Here is a 14,026-nt window from a genome sequence, read left to right as displayed (position 1 = left end):
CAAGGAAGGGAGGAAGCCCTCCAACAGCTGCAGGGGCCCGGAGCCTAGTATTCACCAACATCCACTCCACAAACCTGCCTTATGCTTCCCAGCGCCAAGCCCCCAGAGCCCAGCTGGGTGTGCCCAGGGAAGAGGACACGTTCCCTGCATGATTTTTCTATCAAAGTCAGGAAGATAGTCCCCAGCTCAGAGATGGATGTCACCAAAACAGTCTTTTCTGATAAGGATTTGCAGAAGTTCTTATTTGGGGAGGCTGGGGCGCAAGGGGTGCGCCTGGTGATCAAGCTTGTGTCTGGGCTGGAGAGAATGGTGGGCTCCCCGCATGGCGGCTATATTTAGCAATTAAGCAAGCTGTATTTAGCAGAACGCCAGCTTAAATCTGCATTTCAGACCAACGCGGAATAGCACCTCCACCGTGCAGGAGCATACTTACACTGAGCCACGCCGAGCAGAGGGGAGCCGAGCCACGCTCCGAGCACCCCGCCCGCGCCCCCGCCGGACCGCCTCCTCGTCGCAGCTCCCCGCCGGGGGGCCCACCCGCGCCCGCAGTCCCGCCAGCGTCCCCAACCCTAGCGCCCTCAGCCCGGCGCTCCCCTCGCCGCCAGGTCCCAGCCGCGCCCGCAGTCCTCGGCCCCCCAGCCCGCGCCCCCCCGCAGCTCCCGCCGCCCCGCAGCTCTCGCCCCCCCACCGCAGCCCGCGCGTCACCAGGTCACACACAGCCCCCAGCCCGGCGCCCCCACCCAGCCCCAAGGTCCCGCCCGCGCGCCCCCAGCCCACGCCCCCCCTGCCCGGAGGTCCCGCCCGCGTCCCCCAAGTCCTCGGCACCCCCAGCCCTCGCCCCCCCAGCCCCGAGGTCCCGCCCGCGCCCCCCAGCCCTCGCGCCCCCCCAGCGCCAAGGTCCCGCCCGCGCCCCCCAGCCCTCGCGCCCCCCCAGCCCCGAGGTCCCGCCCGCGCCCCCCAGCCCTCGCGCCCCCCCAACCCCGAGGTCCCGCCCGCGCGCCCCCAGCCCCGAGGTCCCGCCAGCGACCCCAGCCCTCGCGCTCCCCCAGCCCCGAGGTACCGCCCGCGCACCCCGCAGCCCCGCCCGCGCCCCCAGCCCGCGCCCCCCCAGCCCCGAGGTCCCACCCGCGCGCCCCGAGCCCGCGCCTCTCCGGGCCGGAAGTGGCGACGCGCGCTTCCGCCGGGCGGGGCCGTTGCTGGGCGGGGCGCTTACGTAGCCGGAAGGGGCGGGCCCGCCGGGAGCCAGGCCGCGCCGCGCCGGCCGGAGGGGCCCGCAGCCCTGACCATGGCGGCGGCGGCGGCGGCGGGCGGCGAGGGGCGGCGCGCGGCCCTGGAGGCGGCGGCGGCGCCGGAGCGGGGCGGCGGGAGCTGCGTGCTGTGCTGCGGGGACCTGGAGGCCACGGCGCTGGGCCGCTGCGACCACCCGGTGTGCTGCCGCTGCTCCACCAAGATGCGGGTGCTGTGCGAGCAGCGCTACTGCGCCGTGTGCCGCGAGGAGCTGCGCCAGGTGCGCCGGGCCGGCGGGGCCGCGCGTTCGGGCGCCGGGGCGGGCGCGGGGCGCGGCCGGAAGGAGACTTTGCCTTCCTGTGTCCGGCGGGGCCCGCGGGGCCGGGCCGCCGGCTCGCGGAGGGAGCGCTCTGCACGGGGACGGTTCCCGCCGGGCCGGGAATGGGCTTGGGCGTAGCGGGAACCGGACCTGCCCGTCTGGGGGCTTTGCCTTCTGGGGCCCCGGCGGGGGGGACGTGGGCCGGAGCCCGGGGCGGCCGCCCTGCAGGCGGAGGGCCCAGCTGGGTGCCCGGGCCCCGCGGGTGTCGCCGCCGGGCCCTCCTGACGCTGGAGCTTCCACCTCGTGCGGCCCACGGCGCCCAGACCTGCCCACCGAGGGGGAGGCGGGACCCTCGAGGTTTCCTTAGGATTCTTGAGAATCGGGATAAAAGTGCTGCTGTGAAGTTCTCCCCCTCCCTGCCGATTGCAAGAGGGGCTGGGGGTGTTGCCGACCCTGCCCGGACTCGGAAGCCCTGGAGGGGGTCGGAGGGCCCCGGAGCTGTCCCCCCCCTCCCCTCCCCGTAATGCCACCCGCTGGCTCCGAGCACCGGGCCGCAGACCCCAGGTTTGATTTGAGATGCGTTCTTCCAGCGTTGGGAGATTCCTCTGGTTGTTCGTGGAAAGCTTGGGCTGCTGACATCTGCCAGGGAAGCTTTCTTCTTCCTAGAAGTGACGCAGGAATGGCATTCTTGGGAACAAGGTCTCTTTACTTGTGTTTTTCTTTTTCTTTTTCTTTTTTTTTTCTTTGTTTCATCTCTTTCTTTTTGTTCTTGTTTTGGGTAGGCATTCGTGGTAGGGGAGCTAGGGTGACGCTCTGATTCCACGAGCTCTCCTTGGACACCTACTCTGCTTTATCAGGAAAAGACAGTTGGAGACACGGTCAGCCTAACAGGGTGGCCAGAGACAGACCTGGGAGAGATCTGGGGTGCAGTCGTCCGGGAAACCTTGGGCCTGTGGCTGAGTGAGCACCTCCCAGCTTTGCCAGAGGCTGCCATGCCGGCCCGTCCTGGATGGCATGAGCTAACTCGAAGAGCCAGGTTTCCCAGTGCACCTGTAGTTCTCTTCCAGGAAGGCCGGGGCTGCAAGTCTCACTCGGGAGGTGAGCAGACACCTATGCGTGGCGATTACAGCCAGCGTCTGGCCTCTCTTATTCCCCGTGGGTCCCACACCCTCCCAGGGCTCTGTGGCAAGGGGGTGTTGACATGAGCTGTCAGCAGGCTCCCGCTGGGGTGTGCTTTGGCACTGGGTGCCTTTGGCCGATTCTGGCATCCTCTTGGGCCTGGCCTGAATTCCTGGGCAGCGGGAGGGTGTCCTGGGAACTTTGAGAGATGATGAGCCTCTCTATTCATCTTGCTTCCCTCCCACTCTTGAACTTGCAGCTCCACCCTAGCTCTCCGTGTTCCTTTGCTGAGTTCTGCATTGTCTACTGAGTGTCCTGTGCCCGTTAGGGAACCCCACAACTACCGCCAGCCCCTGAACCCTGCCTCTGCCCTGTTCTCTCTTATGGGACCAAGTCTTTGTAAAAACCACAAGGAAAGCATGCCAAGATGCTGCGTGGAACAGGCCTACGCCTCGACTCAGGGCTGCTTGTGCCCGCTGTGAGGCAGGCGTTCATTGCAAAGAGCAGACGCAGAGCAGCCCTGCAGCTGCTGGTCAGGCATGGAGCCAGATGGAGCTAGATTGCCCAGCAGGTGCTCGGCGTGGAGGCCAGGCTGGCTCCCAGGCAAGATCAATGTCAGGCCCCCCACCCACTGTCTTTCCTGGTCTCACCTTGCCCACGGTCTGTTTTCTTCTGACGGAAGATTCCAGTCTTGCTCTCTACCCTGCCTTGATGCCCATCTGTGTCACAGAGGTGTGCCCGGGCTGCTGTGTCCGAGCTAGTCTGGCCTCCCTTCCACTTCACAGGCAAGATGTGGGAGGGGAGGCTGATGGCAGGTCAGGGGGTGGGACCGCTGACCATTCTTGCTTTGCTGGTGTCAGGGCGCCTCCCCACCGGCCTGGTCCATCCGGGCTCCCCTGGGGCCTGTGCTTCCTAGGCGGGGCCCTCACTGCCCTCCCTCACCGCCGGCTCACTCTCGCCAGTGGTCACTGCTGGCACCGCCCATCCCCTCTTCCACTCACTTAGCGAGCGCCCACTGTGTACTGGGAGCAGCCAGTAACAAAGCCCCGGATCACACACCCACCCCTGTGGGGGTCCGAGCAGGGCTGTCATCCCATCTCCTTCTCCCTCTCTTCAGGACTGGCCCAGCCAACCTGGGGCCCACCGAGAGGTGCCTTTACCCCCTTTTTTTTTTTTAATTTTTATTTTATTTATTTATGATAGGCACACAGTGAGAGAAAGAGAGAGAGGCAGAGACATAGACAGAGGGAGAAGCAGGCTCCATGCACCGGGAGCCCGACGTGGGATTCGATCCTGGGTCTCCAGGATCGTGCCCTGGGCCAAAGGCCGGCACTAAACCGCTGCGCCACCCAGGGATCCCCCTTACCCCTTTGGACATCCACTCCCTGGTCTACCCAGGGGCTTCCCAGGATGGCCCATCCTCAAGTGTCTAGGCCTGGCCTGTACTTCTGTCCTCGGATCCATGACCCTCTCTCATCAGCGTGGTCACCAGGGTGGGTGGGTCTCGGGCTCTGCTGTTTGGATCCCTGGTTGAGCCACCGTGTCCTGGTCCTTGTCCAGCTACTCGGTTTCGCCATTCACCTCACCCTCTGCCGGAGGCAGGGATGCTGGCCACACCAAGTGGCACTGCCATCCTCTTGTCTGATCAATGCTGGGCTGGACACAGGTGCAGGCCTTGAGGCCCAGTCCTGGTCTTACAGCCTGTCTAGGAGGGGCTGTTAGCATTTCCTCACTCCCGCCTGCCAGCTCCAAGCCTTCCCGCCCTCTTTCTCAGGCAAACTCAGCCTTGAACCTCTGTGCATTTCCTTTCCTCAATCTCTTGCTGTGGTTCCCATCCCTTTCTGAGCCAACCCAGTGTCCCTGTCTTCTGGCTTGGCTCAGGTGTGCCTAGCACTGGCCGCCCCATCAGACTGCTACGCAAGCAGCCTGGTGGTCCATCCCGAGAAGTGCACCCCACCCCGGTCCACAGAGAGGGTGCCCACGGTGACACCCCCACAAGGTGGATCAGAGCAGACCTCTCAGAGGAAGGCGCTGGAGCCACAGAGACAGTGGTAACAGTGGCATCTCGCACGAGTTTCCTCTGGGGAAGGAAGTTGCTCCTTAGCTGAGTCGCCTGGACTTGGATGCTCTTTGGCTGGGGGTTCCCTTGCAGGCTGCTTGTCTAGCCACCTCGTGGGTGGGCACTGGGGCTCCTAAATCTGCTGCCTGTGTGGCCTCAGCACACCCAGGGCCCTGAGTCCCAGCTTCGGTTCCACAACAGACCGGGTGATCTGTGGTCGGCCAGCAGCACCTGCACCAGCAGCCAGAGTGGCGCTGCGCCTGCGGACCTGGCCCTCTCGCTGCTCCCCCCACCCCCAAGAAGCAGTAGGACCTGGGGTGGGGACTGGAAAGGCACCCTTGTGGGCAGTGGGAGGGCAGGCCCTGGGAGGAGAGGCCAGTGAGAGGTCCCAGGGCCTGGGGACCAAACCCAGGGGAGGGAAACCACGGGAGCGCGGCTGCAGTGAGGCACCCACCCAAAGTCCGCCCAGGGCGAGGGCAGATGGCCACGTTCACTCTGCCCGGACATGATGACGGGATGAAAGGCGTGCTGGGGCACTGCTCATCCTCCTCCATCCCCCAGGATGGGTGTGGCTGGACCATGCTGCCTCCCTTGGGCTCCTGTGGGGGGGTTGGGGGTCAGCTAGCTCTTCCCCACTGTGTCATCAGAAGTGGACACTGACTCCCCAGCTTCTTGCCCAGACGTCCAGGGAACCAGTCTTAACCATCCTGCTGCTGGGGGGCAGGGTGTCCACCCGTTCTCCCCAGCCGGCCTGTACTTTCCCAAGTTCATGGCCATTCTGATCCCAGACATTCTCCCTGGCCGAGCCTAGCTGAGCCTAAACAGAGCAGGGATGACCTTGACATGACCCTTCCCAAGATGAGGACTCTGAGCTGAGGTGCAGACTGGGTGGGACAGTAGTGGAGTGGAGGAGACAGAGAATGGGGGGGGGGGGGGGCAGAGGGGAGGGGGCCCTGGAGGGAGCAGTGCCCTTGCTGGCGCAGAGGGGAGACCTGAGCCTGTGAGAGGGTCCTGTGCACAGGGGTAGCGTGGCGGGCTGTACCTGGATGTGCCCGAGACCCCTAGAAAACAGGCTGCACAGGTGTCGGCACCCCTGACAGCTGGTTAACAGGCAGGAGGCGGCCAGGGTCTGTGACCAAGTCCTGTGGGGGCACCCCCTCTCCTGTGGCATCACGAGTGGACGGGGTGGCTAGGCTTGACGACGCATCGTCACATGGCTTGTCCGGGTGGCATTGTTTCCATTGCTGCTTCTTGGACCGCATCTCTCCCTCCGCCTCGTGAGAGCCACCCTGTGTCAGCACCCATGTGATTAAGCCCTGGTTTGCCAGACCATGTGGTCCCTGTCGCTACCGGCCCAGGGGTCACTGCCCTGGGGGTCACTGCCCCCGGCGGTGACCTCCATTCCTCTGGTAGGGCTGTGGATGAGTGGGGAGCCTGCTGCCCCCTGGTGGCGAGGCTGGGTGTTGTGTCGTGTCCACCCCCCCACCCTTGACCCCAGGCGGCTGTGCTGCAGGTGAGGAGAGGAGCGCAAGCAGCCCAGGCTGGCGGAGGGCGCTGCCCACGGGGGGCCCACCTCGGCCTTCTCACCGGGCGTACACAGCCCTGCTCACGAGCCCCATCTCGCTTTGGTTCCAGGTGGTCTTTGGGAAGAAGCTTCCTGCCTTTGCCACAATCCCGCTCCACCAGCTGCAGCATGAGAAGAAGTATGACATCTACTTTGCTGATGGAAAAGTTTTTGCCTTATACAGGTGAGAGGGATCCTCAGCCCGGGCTCCCGAGGGCCTGTGGGCAGCGCTCCGCTGGGGATGGGCCCAGCCCCGGGTGGGTAAGGGGGCAGCCCCAGGTCAGGGCCCGTCCTCGGTCTCCTCCTGGAACAGAGATGCTCATAGCACCTCTCCTGGGGTGGCAGCAGAGATCGGGCAGCGGGGGAGTTCAGGGAAAGCACTCGGGTGTGGGCACAGAGCCTGCTCTCTGGGCCCTGTGAGGTGCACACGAGTTCCTGGGAGTTGGGCTCTTACCCGTGGTGAGGAAGCCCTGTCGAGGGTACTGTTGTCCTGGGCATGATCCTCCTCCTCCAGGTGAGGGGGTGGCCCCCGGTTGGGCCCCGTTGTGTGCATCCTGCAGCCTTGTGGGATTTGGGTCCTGTCCGGGAGCGGCCCTGGTTCCGTGGTTGGAGCGCCCGTCCACCTGGCTCCTGCTCCTGGGGCGCGTGCAGGGGCGCATGCAGGGGTGGCAGGAGGTGCCAGGGCTCGCTCTGGGCGGCAACACTGAGTACCTGCGGGGTCGGGGGGCCTCGGTGTCTCTCTAGGCAGCTGCTTCAGCATGAGTGCCCACAGTGCCCTGAGCTGCCGCCGTTCGGCCTCTTTGGGGACCTGGAGCAGCACATGCGGAAGCAGCACGAGCTCTTCTGCTGCAAGCTGTGCCTCAAACATCTCAAGGTGTGCCCTGGGGAGAGCTGGGCACAGGACCTGGGCCCCTGGGTGTTCGTGTGTCCCCCGCCAGCTCTCTTGTCTCACACGGGCCAGGCAGAGAGGTGCTCCTGGTGTGTGTGCGGGGGCTGGGGGCGGGGGGAGACTGAGGCAGCCCTGTTGTCGTGGGGCCGCGGGAAGGGGCTCGCCCGTGCCCAGCACCCTTTTCCCTACAGATATTCACGTACGAGCGCAAATGGTACTCGCGCAAGGACCTGGCGCGGCACCGCATGCAGGGGGACCCCGACGACACGTCACACCGTGGGCACCCACTCTGCAAGTTCTGTGACGAGCGCTACCTGGACAATGACGAGCTGCTCAAACACCTGCGCCGCGATCACTACTTCTGCCACTTTTGTGACTCGGATGGGGCCCAGGACTACTACAGGTGGGCGCGGGCCCCGGGTGCCAGAGCAGGCTGGGCAGGGCCACAGGCCGGGGTGGCAGGGCCCCGCGGGCTCCTGTTGACACCTCTGCCCCACCAGCGACTACGCCTACCTGCGCGAGCACTTCCGGGAGAAGCATTTCCTGTGCGAGGAGGGCCGCTGCAGCTCGGAGCAGTTCACCCACGCCTTCCGCACCGAGATTGACCTCAAGGCCCACAGGACGGCCTGCCACAGCCGGAGCCGCGCCGAGGCCCGCCAGAACCGCCAGATCGACCTGCAGTTCAGCTACGCCCCGCGGCACTCGCGCCGGAGCGAGGGTGAGCCAGCAGGGCCTCCCTTCTGGCGAGCGGGCCCCCGGGCTCCAGCCCCCCGCCCCGCCCCCGTCCCCGCCCCGCGGTCTGCAGACTCACACCCGGGTCCCCGTCTGACCCGTCGCGTGTTGAGCTTGTGGAGCCTGCATCTCCCGGCCCCTCGGCGCCCTGAGCGTCTGAGCAGGCTGCGAGCCCAGGGATCTCTGTGCCCCCTGCCATCCGGGGGTGCAGTGTGGGGGCCCCTGGGCTGGGAGGATGGGTGCGTGCCTGCTGTGTGGGGGTCGTGCCCTGGGGGTGGGGAGGTCGGCTCTGCGAGCTGGAGCACTGGCCTCGGTCTGGCTTGTGACGGGCTGTGTGCCGGCCACAGGGGTCATTGGGGGCGAGGACTATGAGGAGGTGGACAGGTACAACCGCCAGGGCCGTTCAGGCCGGGCCAGCGGTCGTGGAGCCCAGCAGAGCCGGCGCGGAAGCTGGAGGTACAAGAGGTGGGAGGATTTGCGTGCCGCTGACATTCTGGCACCACCCTGAGGCGGTGGCGGCAGCTGGCAGCTGGGTTGGGACCACACACGGGGACCAGGGGACTTTGGCTTTCTGGTGTCTGGTGTCCCTGGCTTTCTGGTGTCTGGGTCCCAGGCGGCAGGGCCCGTGTATTGTCCTGAGTGAGCCCATGTTCCCTCCTTTTCTCTCTACTTCGAGCCAGGACAGCAGGACCCTGCAGGCGGGGATGGGGAGAGGGGCCTGTGTCACTGGGGGTTCAGTGTGGTTGTGCCATGAAACACTCGTGCTGCAAGCACGTGCTCAGGCCAGGTGCCATCCCCAGTAACTGGTGAGATGGCGGCCCCCGGCCCACCGAGCACTGGGCCCACGTGCTGCCTGGGAGCCCCCAGCCTGAGTCCGGCTGGCTCGGGAGTCCTACTGTGGCCGCTCTCCTGCCAGCGAGGGCGAGCTGGCCCTGGCTATAAGGCCCCAGGACAGCTCCAGGGGCCCAGGCCTGGGGCAGGTGGGGGAGGCCCCTCCCCAGTTCCTCGCTTGGCACACCACCGTCGTCCCAGGCCCTGCCCAGCCTGAAGGCCTCCCCCTCCCAGGGAAGAAGAGGACCGGGAAGTGGCAGCTGCCATCCGGGCCTCAGTGGCCGCGCAGCAGCAGCAGCAGCCACAGCAGGAGACACGCAAGAGTGAGGACCGGGAGGAGGGCGGCAGGCCCAAGAAGGAGGAGGCAGGGTTGCGGGGGCTCGAGGAGCTCCGAGGCCCCCGGCGCCCAGCCCGGACTCAGGGCGAAGGTCCAGGTGAGCTGGCTCTGCCGGCGGGCACCTGGGAGGTGAGCGGCCAGCTCCCAGCCAGCATGCTGCCTGCACGGACAGGCCATAGTCCTGGGCTCACCCTGGGCGGGCTACTCCAACCTGCTGGACACGGCTCGGCCCTGACGCAGGTCCTTTTGCGTCTTGTAGGCCTCAAGGAAGCCTCACCGAACGATCCCGTGAGCCAAGAGGGCCTCCCCACGACCAGCCCGGCCACGGGGGCCACCCTTCCAAGGTACACTCGTGCGGAACTGGGGTGAGGGTGGAGGGCTCCTCCAGAGGGTGGGTGTGGGGCAGGCTAGGGCCCACAGGCACTGACGCCACTCCCCTCCTGGGCTTAGCACCCTCCCAGCGCCCTCTTCGAAGCTCAAGGATGAAGACTTCCCAAGCCTCTGCGCCTCCACCTCCTCCTCGTCGAGCTCCGCTGCGGCAGCCCTGGGCCCCTCAGGGCTCGCACTGGCCTACCCGGTCCCTGCCAGGGGCAGGAGCGCCTTCCAGGAGGATGACTTCCCCGCCCTGGTGTCCGCCTCCAAGCCCAGCACTGCCCCCACCAGCCTCATCTCTGCCTGGAACAGCAGCGGCAACAAGAAGGTGGCGCATCCCAGTGCGGGGGCCCAGGCTGCTGGCGGGAGCACCCAGCCCCCCAGGAAGGCTGGCAAGGGGGCCAAGGGCGGCAGGAAGGGCGGGCCGGTGCCCTCCGAGGAGGAGGAGGAGGACGGCCGCAGTGGCCTCACGGCCCAGGAGCTGCGGAGCGTCCCCACCACGGTCGCCGTGTCCTCCCTGCTGGCACTGGCCTCTACCCAGACCGTCACCAAGGTCGGCAAGAAGAAAAAGGTGGGCTCAGAGAAGCCAGGGGCCACGTCACCGCCCCTGCCGCTCCCCGACAGAGACGGGCCTCTGGGGGCTGAGCAGGCCCCCGCCACGACCACCGGCAGAGCCGAGGGGCCCGTTGCCCTCATCGTCAATGGACACACGGAAGGGCCGGTGCCAGCTCGCAGCACGCCCAAGGAGCCTCCTGGGCTCCCGCGGCCCCTGGGGCCTCTCCCCTGCCCCCCAGCCCAGGAGGACTTCCCAGCCCTCGGGGTGCCCTGCCCCCCCAGGATGCCCCCTCCCCCAGGTACGTGTGTCTGGCTCTGGCCTGCTCCTGGGCATCTGGGAGGGGGCGCTCCCTTGGGCTGTGCTGGGGGGCAGTCCCCGGCCAGCAGGCAGCGAGAGGGCCACTGCATGGTGGATCAGCTGCCTTGGAAGCCTGGTGGCACTGCTAGGAGCTGCCCACTGACCCTCCATGTCTCTTGGCCCCCTGTGAAATGGGGCAATCCCAGTGCCTTCTGGAGGCGGGGGAGTGAGTCACCCTAGGCCAGGATTGCTGTCAGGGAGCACATGCTGGCTTCTGGCCTCCTGAGGCCCTGGGCCGAGGTGCGGCGGAGGTGTGGCTTATGGACGAAGCCTGGCCTGGGGGGCTGGGGAGCAGTAGGCTGGAGGTGGGAGCCAGAGGGCCGGCCCTGCTCAGCCAACAAGACTCACGCCTGCAGGCTTCAACGCTGTGGTGCTCCTGAAGGGCACTCCACCCCCGCCTCCCCCTGGCCTGGTGCCTCCAGTCAGCAAGCCACCCCCTGGCTTTTCGGGCCTCCTGCCTAGCCCCCACCCGGCCTGTGTCCCCAGCACTGCCACCACCACGAAGGCGTAAGTGTGGGTGGGCCGCCCAGCCCCGTGCCCTGGAGGCCAGGGAGTGCCCTCACCTGGGGCCACCCCAAAGCCGTAAGCCTTCACTTCCTCCCCATCTCCCGACCCCCAGGCCCAGGCTGACACCTGCGCCACAGGCCTACCTGGTGCCCGAGAACTTCCGGGAGAGGAACCTGCAGCTCATCCAGTCCATCAAGGACTTCCTGCAGAGTGATGAGGCCCGCTTTGGCCAGTTCAAGAGCCACTCGGGGGAGTTCCGACAGGTCAGCCAAGCAGGGGTATGGGGGGCCGGCGTGGCCACCGTGGGGGCTCGGGCCTGGCCTGGGCATGACTGGCTTTGGCTCTGGGTGGCAGGGCATGATCTCTGCAGCCCAGTACTACAAGAGCTGCCGCGACCTGCTTGGGGAGAACTTCCAGAAGATTTTCAACGAGCTGCTGGTGCTTCTGCCTGACACGGCCAAGCAGCAGGAGCTGCTCTCCGCACACACGCACTTCCGAGGCCAGGAGAGGCCTCCGGGCACCAAGGCCAAGAAGAGCAAGAAGAGCGCATGGCAGGCTGGCCCCCGGGGGGCGGGCCTGGACTGCTGTGTGTGCCCCACCTGCCAGCAGGTGCTTGCACACGGCGACGTCAGCAGCCACCAGGCCCTGCACGCCGCCCAGGACAACGACTTCCCCTCCCTGCAAGCCATTGCCAGGATCCTCACGTAGCTGCTGCCAGCATGGGCAGGAGCTGCCACACCCACGAGCCTCCTTCTTCCTTCCTCCTTCCGGGCTGCCACGCAGCCAGGTGAGGCCGCCTGTCGAGGCCCCTCAGCCAGCCCGCCCACCGGGGGTCGCCAGGAGGGCCCACCCTGTCCTGTCGGCACGCCGCCACATAGGAGTGCATCCGCTTTCCTCCTGGGAACGGGGCGAAGACCTCTGCCTCAGTGGTGGGCTGGGCTTGGTTTGTATTCTCATGCTTTTGGAAGGTGCGAGGGGAGGGAAGGGCCGGGATGTGGAACCTGTCCGTGCCCGTCAGAGCCGGTGGCGACAGCGGCCCTCTCCAGGCCCGGAGCCAAGGCAGCAGCACCGCGGCCCCCGAGCCAGAAGCTGCAGGCCCACCAGTGCTGGCGTCAGATGTTGAGGGTGTTGTGTAAACAGTTGGCTGTTTTCGTGATTCAAGAACGTTCAGGATTAAAAGCAGACACAAAATTGTGCTACTTGAAGTTGAATCTTTTTATGAGACAAACTGAATCTGCGATCTCAAATTGCCTCTGACCTTTTATAAGACCGTGTATCTTCAAATAAATTTATTTTGCAATAATGCACAGAGCTGGTGTTCTGAGCCTCTCTGCCCTCCCAGGTTGCCCTGTAGCCCAGAGGACTCGGCGCTGTGAAGACGCTCCGGCTCTGGTGGGCAGCCAGGGCCAGCGGGGGTGGGGGACGAGGTGTGCGCAGAGCTGGGCAGCTGGGCTCTGCCCTCAGGAAGCGGCAGCCAGTCTGGGCCCGGGGCCCGGTCCTGGAGATCTGGTGCTGCCCGGGCCTTCCAGGAATAGACACAGCCATGTCTGCCCTGTGCTCGTATCCCCAGTAAAAGCCTCCTTCCAGGACGTGGGAGCCCCCAGACTCAAGGTTTGCACCCACAGACTAGTAAAGAGCTCTCACAGGTAAGAGCACTTCAGAAGCAGTGGAACGAGCATGTGAAATTCTGCAGGAAATAATGGGCGCTTAATTATTTGGACTCCGTATTCTGAAAGGGGACCAGAGAAATCGCTGCTTTCTGCCCTAAACACACATAAACCGTAAAAAACAGTTCTAGACACAGTTCTAGCCACATCCAAATAAGGCAAAGAAAATGTCCTTACATGAGAAGAAACATGTCTTTGCACGTGAGGAAGGGGGACCCACGATGATGAGGGGCCAGGGGTACGTGGCGCTGCCTGCCTGTGCCTGGGACCGCGGCGGTGCTTGTGGGTGATGGTGGGTGATGGCCGGGCTCGGCCCAACCGCACACAAGAGCCTTCACCCTCCTCACCCTCCACTGGGCCGTGTAGAGCCACTTGCCTTCCCTGGGTCACCAGTGGCCCCTGCAGCTGTCCCTCTGCCTTTGCAGACCCGAGGACAGCCAGCCCCACAGAAGACTAATCGGGAGAATGGGGTATGTCCTTGACCACATTGAAAACGAGCTCTTCTTAACGAAGCAAGGACCACAGTCGCACAAGGCAGCACTGAAGCGGTGCCTGCTGTGTGCCAGCCCCGCTCGGGGCTGCCCGTGTGCCGGCCCGGCTCCTCTGTCCACCCCTGTGACTGGAACTACAGAAGAGGGGCCTGGGGCACACACAAGTTGGAACATTTCCCCAAGACAGCCCTGCCTGGATGTGGCAAAGCCAGCATTCCAGCCCCAGGGACGCTTCTCAGGCCACTTGCCCTCAGCCAGGATGTTATTAACTAGTTAGAAATCTTAGAAATGAGCAAATAACTGATCAAAACAAAAACAACCCAGTAGCTGGGTTCAGAAGCAAGCAAGACGAAGCTGGGGAAATCTCCAGAGGCTGAGTTAGCTGGTTGAGGAATGCGGCTCTGGAAGCTGCACGGAGCACATGCTGGGGTCCCAGAACAGAAGGTGGTGATGTGGGGAGAAATGACTGCGTTTCCGCGCAATGGAGAAAGAAAACTGAACACACACTGGGCACCCGGTGCGCCGTGTTGGAGGAGGGTGTGCCTCTTGATCACAGACTGGGTTGTGAATTCAAGCCCCACATTGAATGTGGAGATTACTTAAAAATGGTTGTTCGGGAACATCTGGGTGGCTCAGTGGTTGAGCACCTGCCTTTGGTTTAGAGTGTTATCCCGGGGTCTGGAATTGAGTCCCACATTGGGCTCCCTGCAGGAGCCTGCTTCTCTGTCTACCTGTGTTTTGCCTCTCTCTCTGTCTCTCATGAATAAATAAAATCTCAAACGGTTGTTCCAAAAAAGAAAAAAAACACTAACTAAGATAATTCTTTGAAAAGCCACATCTCGACAGAACACAACTCAGGAAAAAAAAAAAAAAACCTTAATACATTTTACCAAAGAGAAAAAGCAGATAGCCTATGGAGAAATACAAACAGTAATGGTCAATAGTACAGGATCCTAAAGGAGCATGCTGGAATCCTTTCAACGCTGTAAGCAATAGGAC

General features: G+C 64.5%; 1 protein-coding gene and 1 long non-coding RNA gene across 4 annotated transcripts; one reads left to right on the top strand and one right to left on the bottom strand.

Moving 5' to 3' along the window:
- The first annotated feature begins 1,274 nt into the window (after positions 1 to 1,274).
- ZNF598 (zinc finger protein 598, E3 ubiquitin ligase) lies at positions 1,275 to 12,178 on the top strand. Of its 3 annotated transcripts, none has more exons than XM_072835301.1 (12): positions 1,275 to 1,507; positions 6,360 to 6,472; positions 7,033 to 7,162; positions 7,369 to 7,580; positions 7,678 to 7,895; positions 8,257 to 8,365; positions 8,975 to 9,174; positions 9,337 to 9,421; positions 9,528 to 10,303; positions 10,719 to 10,869; positions 10,982 to 11,132; positions 11,224 to 12,178. In XM_072835301.1, exons 1-12 carry the CDS (start codon positions 1,286 to 1,288, stop codon positions 11,575 to 11,577), a joined length of 2,721 nt encoding a protein of 906 aa, XP_072691402.1. In that variant the 5' UTR covers positions 1,275 to 1,285; the 3' UTR covers positions 11,578 to 12,178. The 3 variants fall into 3 exon arrangements, with proteins under 3 accessions (XP_072691402.1, XP_072691401.1, XP_072691403.1); XM_072835300.1 differs by having other exon boundaries at positions 8,257 to 8,374; XM_072835302.1 differs by lacking the exon at positions 1,275 to 1,507 and adding an exon at positions 2,101 to 2,245 and having other exon boundaries at positions 8,257 to 8,374.
- LOC140638270 (uncharacterized) lies at positions 3,830 to 7,958 on the bottom strand. Its single transcript, XR_012035386.1, has 3 exons — positions 6,743 to 7,958; positions 6,298 to 6,410; positions 3,830 to 6,013 (listed from the first exon to the last, which is right to left on the bottom strand). It is a non-coding gene; the product is annotated as an uncharacterized lncRNA (long non-coding RNA).
- Positions 12,179 to 14,026: the final 1,848 nt, after the last annotated feature.

This window comes from Canis lupus, chromosome 8 (genome assembly GCF_048164855.1).
Source record: "Canis lupus baileyi chromosome 8, mCanLup2.hap1, whole genome shotgun sequence".
NCBI classification, from domain to species: Eukaryota; Metazoa; Chordata; class Mammalia; order Carnivora; family Canidae; genus Canis; species Canis lupus.
This window is presented reverse-complemented; position numbering and strand designations above follow the sequence as displayed.